Source organism: Pelophylax lessonae (assembly GCF_965119305.1).
Source record: "Pelophylax lessonae genome assembly, chromosome: 6".
Lineage (NCBI taxonomy): Eukaryota > Metazoa > Chordata > Amphibia > Anura > Ranidae > Pelophylax > Pelophylax lessonae.
The window spans coordinates 77,102,365-77,119,018 of record NC_138773.1 but is presented as its reverse complement, the minus strand read 5'-3'; the positions used below and the strand labels follow the sequence as shown (position 1 = coordinate 77,119,018).

At 43.6% G+C, this 16,654-nt stretch overlaps 2 protein-coding genes across 2 annotated transcripts in view; one reads left to right on the top strand and one right to left on the bottom strand.

The window, feature by feature from the left end:
• Positions 1–1,433, top strand: part of TMEM204 (transmembrane protein 204) — a 27,353-nt gene extending 25,920 nt beyond the window's left edge. The window contains exon 3 of the mRNA XM_082260270.1: positions 665–1,433. Within this exon, the coding sequence (XP_082116396.1) occupies positions 665–909 (245 nt within the window). The 3' untranslated portion in view covers positions 910–1,433. The remainder of the gene's footprint in view (positions 1–664) is intronic.
• Positions 1–16,654, bottom strand: part of IFT140 (intraflagellar transport 140) — a 194,950-nt gene that overhangs the window by 78,069 nt on the left and 100,227 nt on the right. The window contains exons 17-18 of the mRNA XM_082260271.1: positions 15,859–15,990; positions 7,806–8,008 (exon numbers count right to left, since the gene is read on the bottom strand). Coding sequence (XP_082116397.1) covers positions 7,806–8,008; positions 15,859–15,990 — 335 coding nt within the window. The remainder of the gene's footprint in view (positions 1–7,805; positions 8,009–15,858; positions 15,991–16,654) is intronic.

The window sequence follows — 16,654 nt, the reverse complement described above, 5'->3', positions numbered from 1 at the left end:
CTATGCTTCTGTTGTAAATGAACACAGTGAGTGGTTGGTACTAATCACTCAATTTGTTCATTCAGAAAAGGAAGGAGCCAGCAAATTACATATTTACCGGCCTCTTCCCTGCTCTCCATCCTGAAATGATCCCTCACAGCAGCCGGCGGGATAGTAGAGTAGAGGATGCCGGCAGAGCTGTGGGGGGACTGGTTGAGCACACATGGGCCTGGGCATCAGAAACAAGAGGAACAGGAGGGGCAGTATTTACTGGTACCAATCCGCTGTATTTTCCTCCTGTGGCAGCTAAATGCTGGCGGGAGGGAGAGGAGCAGACTCCTACTTTTAGCTGCTGCAGGAGGAAAATAGAATGGATTCCCCCGATTATGGTGTTCCTACCGTAGGTACAAGCGGCACTCTCTGTGCGCACGTCTAGGCTTAAAGAGAATGTGGTCACTGGTATAGAAAATGAAAGGACCTCTTCCCAGCAGGAAACCAGACAGCAATATAATCTTGACATTGGTTCTAACCCTTCTCTAGTCTATGAAAATTTCAAAACTTACAGTTAAACTTAAAATCTATATGGAAATTCTAAAAAAAAAAAAAAATGTGAAAATCTATATCTTGACTAACTGAAAGATATCTGAAATGAAAATTAACCAGCATCATTCCTATTCCCTTGCAGGTTTTGTTCTGGTCATTGGATTGGTGACCTTCTACCGCATTGGCCCCCACACCAATTTATCCTGGTCTTGTTACCTAGACATCGGTGCTTGCCTTCTGGCCACTCTGGCAGCTGCTATCCTCATATGGAACATACTCCACCGGCGTGAGGACTGCATGGCTCCCCGTGTTATTGTCATCAGCCGTACGCTGACCGCTCGTTTCCGCAGAGGACTAGACAACGATTACGTTGAGTCTCCATGCTGATGACAGCAATGAACAGGCATTGCCTGATGATAATGATCATTAACCCTTATAACTTTAACCAAAAACATTCAACGAATGTGCAAATGAATCCATGAGTGTTACCTAACTAAATCTGCATCATTTTATTTAGCTATGTGAGGAGAACATAACACAAAGCCTGGTTCCAAGATGGGGCGCACTCACATTATTTAAAGATGCTTTGCTCATGCAACCACCTATATACGCAGTCAGACTTCTCAGGAGTTATCACTATTGGACTCATGTGGGATACAAATAACAGCATTTCCCCAGATTTTGATAGGTACCTGGAGATGTCCAATATTGAATTTGCACATATCATCCTGATCTATCTTAAAATGGATATCTTCTATAATGGAGAGTCTATTATTCCACATTGTGCATTCCTTTAATATGATCTATACTACAACAATTTAGCACTTTTTTTTGTCATAAACCTGTTATCCCTGGAGAGTGGAAACAGCGATCAACCAATAAAATGCTAACAAAAAAGGTCCTAGCAACATTCTCGGAGAAGGAAAAGAGATGGAGACTCCAGTCCTCAAGGAGAGTGGACGATACTTTGGAGACTAGAATGACGGGGTTTTACAGGATGCGCAAAGGACTGTCTGAAATATAGTTTTATAATGCCTTAATGTATAAAAATAACCTATAACAAAATATTGTAATGTTTTTGTTATTTATCACATTTTTTGTAAAATACATGTCTAAGTAAAATACCAGTTACGAGCACAAATGATTTGCTATGTTATTCACACACAAAGTTTGTAGTTTAAAGAGGAAGTAAACCCTCCTCTGACACTTGTACCTATAGGTAAGCGTATGATAAGGCTTACCTATAGGTACTGTAAATATCTCCTAAACATGTACCGTTTAGGAGATATTTACCTTAGATGCATCCAGTGACGTCACTGGCGCATGCGCTCTAAAGGAGCGGCCGCTGGTGCCGTTTCTTCAGAGCCCCGTGCCGTGACTGTCGGCTCCCGCGTGCGTGCGCGGGAGTGACGTCACCGCGGCTCCGGCCAGTCAGATGCATACTAGCTCATTATGTGTTTGTCTTTCAGGGTGAAAAAGAAAAAAAAATAGGGTTTACAATGTCTTTAAGTGGTACCTTTGGTAAAAAATGCAAAACCTACTGCACAAATGAATGGCTAATACGGTCAGGGCTGTCGTTAGAAAACGCTTAATTTATAAAATAACGTCTGCAGGCGTCGACCACAAGGTTTGCTCTTGGATACAAAACTGGTTAAAAGGGGGTGTGTCCAAAGGGTAGTAATAAATAACGCATACTCAGACTGGACTGGGGTGGTAAGTGGGGTCCCCCAAGGCTCAGTCCTGGGACCAATTTTGTTCAATTTATTCATAAATAGAATTGAGGATGGGATCATTACCTCGATATCAATTTTTGCAGATGACACAAAATTAAGTAGGGCAATAACTTCACATAGTGAGGCAGAAATCTTACAGAATGACCTGAACATATTAACAGAGTGGGCAACTACGTGGCAAATGAGATTTAATGTGGAGAAGTGTAAGGTGTTGCACTTGGGGACTAAAAACATAAACGCCCAATACGCTTTGGGGGGGGAACCCCTGGGGGAATCAAAAATGGAGAAAGATCTGGGAGTCTTAGTGGAAGTTAGACTTAGTAATAGCATGCAATGTCAAGCTGCAGCTGCCAAAGCCGGCAGAATATTAGCTTGCATAAGGAAGGGGACGTATTCCAGAGATAAATCTATAATCCTATCACTTTATAAATCACTGGTCTGACCATATCTGGAGTATTCTGTCCAGTTCTGGTCGCTGGTACTCAGAAGGGATGTGTTGGAGCTGGAGAGAGTCCAGAGAAAGGGCAACTAAACGGATTAGGGGATTGGAAGATCTTAATTATGAAGCGCGCTTCTAAGCGCTTAATTTATTCTCCCTGGAAAGGAGACGCCTGAGAGGGAACATGATAGCGATATACAAGTACCTCAACGGTGATCTCAGCATAGAAAAAAACTGTTCAGTCTCAGTGAATGCATGAGGACACGAGGTCATACAATGCAATTAGAGGAGAAGACATTTAACCTCAGGCTATGCAGTGGAGTGCAGTAAGGGCTACAAGATTGTGGAATTCTCTACCACAAGTGGTAGTAACTTAGGGAGTATGGCTATTTTTAAAAGACTCTTGGACGTACATCTCAAGGATCAAAACATTCAGGGGTATGTGAGATGATTGCGCGCACACACACCTACATAGGTTGAACTGGATGGACTATAGTCTTGATTCAACCTCAACTACTATGTAACTATGGGGACCCTGTACAGCCTACCTAACCGCCCTCATCCCCCGAATTACAAAAAATACCAGGGGTCTTATGAGACCCCTAACATCTCACCTTTCAGATAGAGAAAGGAACTGAGGACACAGATTATTCAATTCCTTTCTCTGTAGCCTCAGTTGCACTGCAGATTATTGAAAAAGAGAACGAGGCTCTTGTTTATTTATGAACTGAAGTATAGTAAGCACAGTTATGAATGGCACAGGAGTGATCCGTACCGATCGCTTACTGTGTCCAATTCAGAAAAAGAAGAGGCTGGTAAATGACACATTTACCAACCCCTTTGCCCAATCTCCATCCACCTGTGCACCCGCAGCAACCGTTCGGAGAGGTAAGCGGCGCTGCAGAGAGACAACGGGGGGCCCGGGCACATAGAGGGGAATTAGAAGTGGGCAGCACAGGGAGGGGGATCAGTGCAGCTGGTTGGGAGGACAATTACAGAACAATGCACTGTGTCTGTGCCTCTCCCTCCAGCAGTTGAAAGCCGGCGAGAGGGGGAGAAACTGGCTTTCACCTGCTGGAGGGAGAGACACAGTGCATTGTTCTGTAATTGTCCTCCCGTCCCCCCGCACTGATCCCCCAGCCGTCCGGGCCCTCTTGTGTGCCCTGGCCCCCTACAGGAGGCCCGATGGTACCCCCCGATCTGCAGCCCTGAACATGGTACAAGATTCTATTGCTCACACAGAAACAGCTAAGGAGAAATGTAGCCATTTGTAACTAAGAACAGTCATTGACGCAAGAGCAAAGGCAGAAGATCACAAACCTGTCCGGTCTTATGAGTCAATATAAAATCATTCCAATCTACACCGAACAGCCATAACATTATGACCACCCAACTAATACGGAGTAGGTCCCCCTTTTGCACTGGGTATACACTACATTCTCCGCAGCAATTCCCAGGGCCAGAAATTACTTCACACTCAATCACAGTTGGATTCCGATCCAGTAAACAAGAACATAAGCTATAACTTGAGGGTCACATTTATTTGGTAAGCAGGATTGCCCCTTCCTTTACGGTGGTGACATGGGCACTTTTTCACAGCAGTCGGTGTGGGGGTCTTTCTTAACATTAGTGTCCTCTCAATTCATGGACTTTATACTGTCTTGCAACAGGACTTTGTTACCCTAGTTGGCGTTGCACCATCTAGTTATATATTGTTACTGTGGGTGTGCGTTCAAGGCTATTGGTGCTGGCTGCCAACTGTAATATTATTATTTCTTAACTAAGCGCAGATATTATTTGTTTTTTAGAAGTAAAGCCAAACCTCCTTTTTCAGATTTGGAGAAAGCAAGGAAAAATTAAATCTTGCCAGTTTATTGTTTTTCTATCTATATATAATTAAAGAGATTTCCCTACACTTCCTGTTCTGGGGATACAATAGGAATTGAGACAAAATCTCCCCAATGCTCCCATAAATTTCTCTCTTAGTATGCCCACCAAAACATTTAGAGAGGGTGAATCTCCCCACAATTGAAACATTAACACAGAATTAACTGTTCCCTACTTTATCCAAAATGTAAAAAGTTTTGGCTATACATAATCTTTATTTGTGTTACCTTCCACTCTGCTTAAAGGGGTAACCTCCACTCTGATGCCTCCTCTCCGCATGGTGTCATTTATGCTGGTAGTGCCCTTCACTCTGATAAAAATTTGGCATGTTCACAATCACCCTTGTCTTTAATGGGCACTCTCCCACAGTCCCTTAATAGAAGGAAATTTCCAGCTCTTCATTTAGCGAGCACTTCCTAATTGGTGTGAAATCCTCTCCATTCAACAAGCAACTGGCATTTTACTGCAGATATCCTTTAGAGATAATACAAGAGTATATTTCCTCTGTCAGTGTGGAAGAAGGATTAGTCTTCTGCACAAGCAATGTCCAAAGCGGAGCAGGTCAGGGTCACTTCCCCTCAAACCCAATAATGCTGAAATCATCATTCAAGAGACTTCCGTACAAATATGATCTGTGCCCTCTGTCTGGACCCGGATCCCAGCAGCATAATAACCGGTCATCACTCAGGCAACCAGATCAGGATACAATGATATTGTACAGAAGTAAAAGAGTAAGATGGGTGTATTATTCATATAATTAATGTAACACAATGGGGGTTGATTTACTAAAACTAGAGAATTCAAAATCTAGTGCAGCTCTGCATAGAAACCAATCAGCTTCCAGTTTTTTTGTCAAAGCTTAACTGAACAAACTGAAATTGGAAGCCAATTGGCTACCATGCACAGCTGCACCAGATTTTTCACTCTTCAGTTTTAGGCTCGGTTTACACTGCCACGATTTGGGATCAGACTTGTGAGACCCCAAGTCGCATGGCTGTGAAATGCCATGTTAGTCAATGAGAGTTGTCTTAATTAGCACTACTGAAGTCGCTCCCACTTTAAAAGGTTACTGTACTACTTTAAAGCAACTTTCTATCAGACTTGTGCCCATATACTTTAATGGAAGTCGCCTTCAAGTCAGATTCAAATCTATATTGATGTGATTTGGATCCCGCATTACAGGAAGAGTACCCAAACATTCCCAAAAGTCGTGTCAAAGTAGCACTCAAGTCGCCAGCAAGTCGCGTGACTTTCAGGTTGCAGTAGTGTGAACACAGTCTTAGTAAATCAACCCTAATCTGTCTATTATTATAGATAGTAAAAAAAATGATATTTACTATAATCCTCTTCTCCTGCCAGATCTTTACATTGAAGTCCACTGGGAGCCCCCTCAGCTTTCACTGCACGGCCTCCCAGAAAAACCTCCTTTCAAGCCTCTGAAGAGGTTATCTACTGTTGGGATGCATAATAGATGGCCTTTGGATGGATTTTAAGCTCATGCATAGAACAAAAGCTGCTTTTCCAAGAAACGATGCTGTGGTAGCAGTGAGGGTCCATGTAGGCTATACAGAGAAGGTATGGCAGGAGCAAGGGAAGATGTGTTCATGGGGGAAATGCTGGTGGCAAGGGAGCCAGATTCATAAGGACTATACTAATGCTGCCCATAGATGGGTCGTTTTTCTTTTTTCTTTTGATGAGCTCAACAAAGGGATTCCCCCCTTCCACACAAGCAAGGTGGATGGAAGAATTCTCCCCACTGTCAGAATACAATAGCACAGTGGGAAGGATTCCTCCATCCCCTTGTTTTCTCCATCCAACACTGCTAGAATACACTGATCAGCACTGCAGCCAATTAGCAACTGGCTGCAGCTACTGATCGAATGAATACATTTCAACATTACCACTCTAACAATCAACTATTGTGGAATAGGAAAAGCCATAGATGGATCGAAATTTGGCCAGTCCCTGCTGAACCTGGTGAATTTCGACCCATCTATGGCCAGATTAAATGTACAGCTATCATTTAATTACCTTTAGTTCTAGGTGCGAATTTGACTGACCCATCAACATTGCCCCCCTTACAGCAATCCTCTCTTTTTTACTAACATGCAGTACCATTTATAATAATGCTGAGTGCACCAAGTGACTTCTCCCCATGCAGCACAGCTTATGCATTGTGTTTCATGGTTATTTTCGAGGCTTTGTGGGTACCAATAGGTTACCTACCTTTACAATTTAAAGTCCGATATTAGAACAAAGCTAAAAAAAAAAAAAAAAAACTACAGGCTAAAAAAAACAAACCAGTCTACCTTTCTCTTTCTTTCGGGCCTTTTTACATCCTTCTGTTCCGGCGCATTCGATTAATGAAACACAGAGATTTAAATGGACCTTTAATGTTTGTATACAAAAGTCCTGTACAGGCATACCCCACTTTTAAGTACGCAATGGGACCAGAACATGTATGTAAAACGAAAATGTACTTAAAGTGAAGCAATAACTTTTTTCATTTCTCAATGCATGTAAATACACTAGCTCCATAGGAAATCTTGGTCAGCTTGACATGGCATTGCTCCCAAACCATAAGTGACAAGGACACCAAGCTTGGGGAGCATGTTAAGGGGATCCAGGACTCTGACATGGTAAATTACCTAGGTGAGCTGGCCGGCCACAAATAGGATATGTTGTAGTCCTGGGTCCCCTCTCGGTGCTCCTTAAGTTTGCTATCCCTGTCATTTATGGTTTGGGAGCAGTGCCATGTCAAGCTAACCAACATTTCCCATACACGCCAATGTTAAAAACTGGGATTAGTGCCATGCCAAGCTGACCAGGCTGTGTCCGTACTTGTGAGTGTACTTAAAACGGGGTATGCCTGTACTCTTCTTTACAAAGTAAAAACTTTGTTGTAAGACTCGGTCCACACTAGCGCGACTTGTCAGGCGACTTGTCAGCCTGACAAGTTGCGCTCCCTCACGGTCCATTGACCGCTACAGGACCCGTTCTAATAGGAGCGACACAAGTTGCTCCGACTTAGAAAAAGGGTCCTGTACTACTTCGGGGCGACCTCGGAGCGACTTGCATAGACTTCCATTATGTGAAGTCCCTGCAAGTCGCTCCGAAGTCGTGGTGCATTGCAATGCACAAGTCGCCCCCGAAGTAGTAGAGTCGTGTCGCCTTAGTGTGAACTGACTCTAAAGGTGACCTGTAAAATAAAGTGTTTGTCTTACCTTTTAATGAGCTTTATCGATTTAAAAGCTTCGTCCATGTCTCCCACAGTGAGGTAGAAGCTGAAGTTAAGCAGGGCATCCCGGGTTGCCTTTTCACAATCCTCCAACCCAATGAAATCTCGTAGGGGTTTTTTTGCCACCATATGGGGGATATCTGGTGTGCCTTCTTCTCCAGAGACAGGCTTCTCATCCTCTTCTCCTGGCTGTGAATGTATGACATCATAAGCAAACAAATACAAATCTAGTTTATGCAGCTGCAAGGAGAAGGAAGGGGCCCCTAACATAAATCAGATATTAGTTAAAGTGGAAGTCCAGCCTAATCCTAAATAAGCTTAACCCAGCTTCTTCCCCCCTTCTAAACCCCATTCTATCCACCCCATAAAGGAAGATGTGAATACTTAACTATTCTGAGAGCAATCCGGTCAATTGATCTCACTGGCGGCCGGCTTCGGTGAAGAGGATAGATTGCCGACAATGGCTGCAGAGCCTGGTTGATGACGTCACCCATGGGCTTACTATGGAGCATCCATTGTTGGCTGTCTTCCTCTACATTGAGCTTCCGCTGACAGCTGACCATGTGTCTGGACCAAATTACTCTGAGAATAAGGAAGTATAGACATCTTCCTTTTACGGGGTAGATAGAATAGGGTTTAGAGCAAGGTGGGAGCAGATTTAAGCTTAGTTAGGAATCGACTGGACATACACTTTAAACTTTAAAGCAGATCTGTACTATAGCAATAAACCCCTAGGTGGACAGGTAGGGGTAGTAGACAAAATAATTTGTTCTTTCAATGATGGAAATATTTGTGTAATAGGGAAATAACATGTTCAAAGAATACTCTAAGCCAGGGGTGTCAAACTCAATTCAATCATGGGCCACATCAGCATTATGGTTGCCCTCAAAGGGCCAGTTATATCTGTAAGATTAGATGTCCAGAACACCCTTACATGAGATGTCAAGAGCCCCCCCCCCACCATCAGAAGTCAAGAGTCACCCTCCCTTCCTTACATCACAATGCACACCCTTACCTTGTGCTCCTGCCAGAAAAAAGATGCAGGTGGATCTGGGAAGTGCATGGTCTGGAGGAGAACGAGAGGAGGGCTGGAGTCAGCTTCCAGAGTCTGCTGAACGCTAAGACCAGGGGAGGCAGAGACAAGGTGGTGTTGTGGCTGCACAGAGAGGCTCAGGATCTGTAGGGGGAGTTCTGCCCTCCTCTCTGTTGCGGATTGTTGAGAAGGGGGGGTGGGCAAAGACGAGCCTTTCTGCAGCTTGCCCAGAGGAGTGCAGGATCTGGCAAAGGAGTTCTGTCCTCTCTTCTGCCGACTACAGAGACAAGGTAGGGGCAGAGACAAGGAGGTGCCGCAGCTGCAGGAGAGGTGCGAGGGCCACATGAAATGGCCTGGGGGTCTGCATTCGGCCCGCGGGCCTTGTGTTTGACACCTGTGCTCTAAGCCTTTGTGCTTCCAGGTTGTTTGTCTGATAAGCTGGCAGCTAGTAGTGGTACATTTAGCTAGACTTCTGTAATCTTGAAGACTCTTCGCTGTACATCTAAGCTGCTTCCTCGGTTCAGGAGAATCTCTAACATGTCCAAACTTACAAACTTATAACACCAAAAGGATAAAGCACCTCAAAGGCTACTTCTTGCATTTATTTTGGACATAAAAATGTAACAAATTACTGTCCACTTACCCCCCTAAGGAGGGGGGTCCCCTCAACCCTACCAATTCTCTCGCCACCTCACTCCTACCACCAAGGCCCACCTCCGCCCCACTCCAGTGGCCCGGAGCAAAACCTGTCCCCAGTATCCCTTCTAATCCCCAATCCTCCCCTCCACAGAAAGAAAACGTCTCCAATGTCCCGCTATCTAAGACCTGTATAGAAAGTGAATGCTATTGAGCACAGTCCTGGATAAGATGAATAAAACCAGCCACTAGTAATCCTGTGGGTAATTGGTAAAAGTTCCCAATAATCTGAAAGTCCCATGTAAAACTCTACGCCTATATGAATTGTCGGGTCGCCTCTTCTATCCACATGCTCTGCTTGCTCAGCTAAGCCGGCATCCGACCGTGAAGGGATCCTCTGAGATGAAAGCGGAATATACTAGGAAGGCACACTGGGACTTAATCCAGATAATAGGCTAGGTATACACTCACCGGGCACTTTATTAGGTTTACCTGTTCAATTGCTTGGTAACACAAATTGATATCCAGCCAATCACATGGCAGCAACATGCATTTAGGCATCTTAATGTGGTGAAAACAACTTGTTGAAGTTCAAACCAAGCATCAGAATGGAGAAGAAAAGAGATTTAAGTGACTTTGGACATGGCTGTTGGTGCCAGACAAGCTGGTCTGAGTATTTCAAAAACTGATGATCTACTGGGATTTTCACACACAACCATCCTAGCGTTTTCAGAGAATGGTCATAAAAAGAGAAAATATCCAGTGAGTGGGAGTTGTGTGGACAAAAATGTCTTGTTGATGTCAGAGGAGAATGGGCAGACTGGTTCGAGATGATAGAAAGGCAACAGTAACTCAAATAAACACTCGTTACACCCAAGGTTTGCAGAATACAATCTCTGAACGCACAGCACATCGTACCTTGAAGTAGATGGGCTACAGCAGCAGAATACCACACCGGTGCCACTCCTGTCAGCTAAGAACAGGAAACTGAGGCTACAATTCGCACAGGCTCCCCAAAACTTGACAATAGAAGAATGGAAAAACGTTGCCTGGTCTGAGGAGTCTCAATTTCAGCTGCGAGATTCAGATGGTAGGGTCAGAATTTGGTGTAAACAACATGAATGCATGGATCGATCCTGCCTTGTATCAATGGTTCAGGCTGGTGGCGGTGGTGTAATGGTGTGGGGGATATTTTCTTGGCACACTTTGGGTCTCTTAGTACCAATTAAACACCACGGCCTACCTGAGTATTGTTGCTGACCATGTCCATCCCTTTATGGCTACAGTGTACCCATCTTCTGATGGCTCCTTCCAGCAGGATAATGCACCATGTCACAAAGCTCAAATCATCTCACCACTGGTTTCTTGAACAGGACAATGAGGTCACTGTACTCCAATGGCCTCCACAGTCACCAGATCTCATCCAATAGAGCACCTTTAGGATGTGGTAGAACAGGAGATTCACATCACAGATGTGCAGCTAACAAATCAGCAGCAACTGAGTGATGCTATCATGTCAATATGGACCAAAACCTCTGAAGAATGTTTCCAAACACCTTGTTGAATCTCTGCCACAAATAATTAGGGCAGTTCTGAAAGCAAAAGTGGGTCCAAACTGGTACTAACAAGGTGTACCTAATAAAGTGGCCGGTGTTTATTGACCTAGAGTGATAAAAAAAACTCTCCCCTAGCACCAAACCCCTTTGCTTATCTGTTATATGCAGCAATGTATGGTTATCCTCCGTTCGTGTGGCTATTGGGTCTGCAAGTAGGGGCAATGTGCACCGAGGGAATAATGACCGGCACTGAGATGCTTATATGTATGTGAGGGATCTCACCTCATCCAAGCTGTCAGGTAAAGGCTCTCTTCTGTGTGAGCAGGCAGAGCTGTCAGTGTCCATACAGCAGAGAAATAGCTGTTCCAATATTTAATATCATGTTGCCACAGTCCTGCTGTCTCTTCATGCAGGAAAAGCACCGTCGGTGTGCACTCTGGCATGTCAGCAGAGATTCAAACGTGGAGGGAAATATCCCAACCACCCACATGTTTCGCCCCTCCCACTAACTGGGGCTTCCTCAGGGCATGGTTACACTGACAGCTCTGCCCGCTCACACAGAGGAGAGCCTTTACCTGACATGTTAGAAAAGAAACGGCCGCACATCCAGGAATTCCAATTGCCTTTAATTTCCAAAGTGCTGACAAAGTGATGACACCAAAGACACCAACATAGGGTCACGTAGACGCGTTTCACACATACATCTTGTGCTTAATCATTTGGTAACGATTAAGCACAAGATGTATGTGTGAAACGAGTCTACGTGACCCTATGTTGGTGTCTTTGGTGTCATCGCTTTGTCAGCACTTTGGAAATAAAAGGCAATTGGAATTCCTGAATGTTGGGATGTTTCTTTTCTTACAAGTTTTCCACGGAGGCGGGCCGGGGCTAGCACTCTGTGGGATATTCCACCTCCAAGCTACCATTACACACCTGGAGCAGCGTTTTCTCCCTTCAGTATATTGCCTTTACCTGACAGCTTGGAGCTGGTGAGATCCCTTTCATACATATGAGCACCTCGGTGCCGGTCACAGAACTATTGCCTCAGTGCACAATGCCCATACTCGCAGACCCAATAGCCACATAAACAGGGGAGAACCATCCATAGCTGGATTTAGCAGATAGACAAAGAAGTTTGGCATGCCCAATTTAGAGCAGATTTTGTCAATGTCGAGATGACTGAACTTCAGCAGGAGTGACATCATCTTGGCCTAGCTAATGAAAATCATAATCAGATGCCACCAGGCTGAAGATGTCAGTAGATAGTAGAGAGCTCCATGACACCAATGGAGGGTATAATTCCACTTTAAGGTGACGGACTTATATTTGCATCTACAAATCCTGGGATATGTTATGAACACTCATTAGAGCTGAGAAAGCCACTTAGATGTGTAGGGAAATGTCTTTAAAATTACAGAACAAGTACAGTTGAGGGCCCATTTGGGAACACGAGTTACTGCCCCATTGGCATTTTAAATGGCACCCAAATGCACCTGCGTTGCAGTGCATCACAACGCATGATAATGTTGCATGTGTTGCAGAGAGCTTTGTCAAAAAATAAAGTGCAGGTATGATTTTAGCGTCACTGTGGTGCGTTGAAAATTCAAATGCAGTGTAAGTTATTGTGTGCTCATTAATGCAATGCAGCAGATAATGCTGAATGGGCCTTAAAGCGGCAATAAACCCAAAAGCAAACTTTTATTATATAGCAATTTTATAATTCTTAGATGTGATGCCCGCATTGGTTTTCTTTTTAGGCTTTCTTTCCTTTATTTTTACCTCGTGATCTGACCAGTAATCTGTTATTTTCAAACATTACAAGCTGTCCTGGAGATGTAGCAGTTAGAGGCAAACCATTTACCACTGACAAGGGTGCCTACAACAATCAGCTTTTATTTAAAGTATTTGTGGAAACCTTTAATCGAAAACGGAAAAAAAAAAAAACGTTTGCTATAACTGCTTATAAATCGTTAGCTAGAGTTTGGCTTAAATGTGTTAGTGTATCTAAACCTGCTAGTACACCTAATACTCTCCTTGCCCCCCAGATTAACAAAGTTGCTGTCCAAAGGTGCCCCTGTGCTGCTTCATCCAGAGTGGAGGCACTCTAATACAGGAGGTGTGGCACTGACCAGATCATTAGGTGAAAACAGAGGAGAAAAAGCCTAAAAAAAGGAAAGTGAAGGCAGCCACCACATTTAAGGACTGACAGGCTGCAAAATATTAAGAATATTACATTTTTGGTTTTAATTCTGCTTTAAAAAATGTGACTAACCACTACTACTCATACCATGACCTGGATAAATGAGAACTTTCACAGACATGACCTGGCAGCACTTTTGGATGGACTGACCCTTTAATTCATGAAAATAAAACTATTGTTGTCAATGATCAAGATGGGTGTTAAAGAATAAACTAAAAATAACGACAAAGGTTTGCAGGGATGACATCTTTTATACTTACGACAGGCTGATATACACAGCCCCTCCGGAACAACAACTGAAGGCAAATGATGAAAAGACAAACATAAAATGAATGTAAAGCAAATAATAACATCAAATAAAATAAAAAAAAAAAAAATGCTGATGGAAAAAAAAAAGGTTTTTAAAAAACAAAATGTGTGCATAGTAAATGAAACTCATACTTGCACATTAAAGACAATAAAAAACAGAAATTATTGATTATGGACAGCACAAAGCACATTAATACCAACATGCATACAACATGGTTGGGTTGATTTACTAAAGGAGTAGAAGCTGTTCACTTTGCAAAATGAGTGATGGAAAATATGGTGGACCTCTGTTTTTTCATCCTTTTACTAAACTTAGTTAACATTCAATTCGCTAAGAGAATTGTCTTATTTCCTCTAAGGGTAAGTTCACCTTTTGGAGCATGTTACAGGTTACACCCATATTTAGGGTGTAACATGTTCCAGTATGTCCTCCTCAACCCCCCACCCCACCCCATCCCATGACAGCAGGCAGGAGATCCTTTCCCCGCCCCCGCTGTCACATTTTAAAAACAGAGTGGCCGTGCGGGGCTCCACCCACATAGCTGTGTCATTCATTCACAGGCATCCGTGAATGAGAGAACTACAAGTCCCATTCTCCTCTACGGCAGACGGCTTGTAGTTTTCAATGAACTGTGATGGTGCTGATGATCACCCTTGATTCGCCCTGCAGCTTTCAAACTGACAGCCCATAAAGAGGACCAGGCTAAAAACTGTAGTGCTTGTCTCAGGAGCCTGGAATTCTACCTGTGATCCACTGATCATGGGTGAAATGCTTTGCAGGCTTTTGCAGGAACAAAATATTAAATAAACATTTTTTTTACTGCAAAAATATGTGCATTTATTATTTTTTTCCCAAAAATTACACTTGAAGCCTTTAAAGCAGAGTGTTAAAGTCAATATCATCAGCATTATGATTGCCCTCAAAGGGCGGGTTGTATCTGTAGATGTGTAGAGCAATCCACTCCCCCTTACATCAGATGTCAAGAGCCTCCCCACCATCAAAAGACAAGAGTCCCCCACCCTCCCTTACATCAGAGTGCACCCCCATTTACCTTGTGTTGCTGCCGGGAAGAAACTGGGGGTGGAGCTGAGACGCAGAAAGTGCAGGGTCTGGAGGAGGACCAGAGAGGGCTGGAGTCAGCTGCCAGAGTCTGCTAAATGCTGAGACCAGGGGAGGCGGAGACAAGTGGGTGCCGTGGTTGCACAGAGAGTCACAGGATCTGTAGGAGGTGTTCTGCCCTCCTCTCTGCTGCCGAAACAATCCTCTCCATAGCTCTATGGTCGGGCTAAGTATCGCTTTCTAGCCATACCTACCTCACAGCCTTGTATATAGACTGGGTGCTAATCATATCCTTAGGCTAAGTGGCAGCTCTCCTGAGATCTTGTTTTTAAAATGCTGACATGGAAATGCCGTATACACCAATGGAATCCATAAAGATTGTAATGATCAAAGAATAATTTCGCAACATTGTACAAACACGTGATTAATTCACTTATATTTTGTAGAAGGTTGATGCCAACTACACCCCTGAAGATGAAGCTGTGAAAGGCCCGAAACGCTTTGGGTGGAGGACGTCAATCCTTTTTCATCTATTAATATTGGTGTAATATGTATATGCATTCCATGTACAACCATATCCATATAGTGTTGGTGTTTTTATGCTAATTTAAATAAAATAGATTTTTATCCACATTATTTAGTACTTCGTGCCTTCGTATTCCAACCCCAAGAGGAATTTTGTTCATGGTTTAGCTCTATGGAGAAGCGCAGGATCTGGCAGAGGAGTTCTGTCCTTCTCTCTGCTACCGACATTGCTGATACAAGGTGGGGATGGAGGTGAGGGGGATGCCCAGCTGCAGGAGAGGTGCAAGGGTCACTGGAAATGGCCAGGCTGGCCGTATAAGGCCTGCGGGCCTTGTGTTTGACACATGTGTTTTAAGGCTTTGTTCATACCCATCTACATACTAAAAGCTTGCAGCATAGTGTACACAAAGAATCACACTTTTTTTTTGAGATTTAAGTCTATGCACTGCAGCAGTGACATAAGTTGTGCTGCGTAAAAATGCAGACAAACCGCACCTCAACACAGTGTTTTGGAGTGAACAAGACGCATAGAAAGCAATTGAGGCTGCATTGATCTATGAAGGTGAATACAGCTCAATGGGTATGGTGTGGATGAGCCTTTAGTAAATCACCCCATTGCATTAGATAACGGTCAGGAAACTTAATGTACTGATTAAATAATACAGGGAACATCCCTCTGTTAGCAGCCACATTTATGTGACAAGACGGCAGGTTACGCACCTTCCTTGTGAAATAATAGTATGGAACCTCTATACCGAGAAGTGACTGGAAGGCTGCTGGCCTGGGGTAGCTTTCCTGAAGTAGCAGACCATGTTCTTGGGTGCTGAAAAATGACATGACCAGCACATCTTCCTGTAAAGGTATAAATAAACACTTAGGCGATCGCCAAATATCCAGTGACAGGAGGATGTAAACATTTTACCTGCTTCACTAATAATAAAACAATTAACTATAATTATATCTTAAATAATTTTCCAGAGAAAATAAATACGAAATTAATGTCTATAGAATGAAGAACACAATGGGGAGGGGGCATTTATCAAGCACATTAGCAACACAATTAGTCACAAATCAGGCTGTATAACGTTAAGCCCCCAATCACATTAATTGCGGCTTTGAAATCATGAGACTTCACCTGAAATTGCGCAATTTCAAAGCCGCATATCAGTGCGACTTTGGGTGTGAATTTGAAGACACCTGTGCGGCTTCATGCACAGATGTCTATGCAAGTCACACCCAGAATTGTCAAAACTAGTGCAGGAACTACTTTTTCAAATCGGTGCGGCACCACAAAGTTGGCGTTGCACCAATATGAACAGAGCAATTGCCAGCAATAGCCTGTGACTTGTCATGTGATTTTACCTCTCAAATCGCATGACAAGTCGCTCCAATGTGAACAGGGGCTAAAGAGTGTACATACAAATGTGTACCTATTACTCAGAGCTCCCCTAGCAAGCAGTGCCCATGATGAAAGAAACAGTCCAAAGGGAAATAAAGTGAGGGTGAGAAAAGTCCA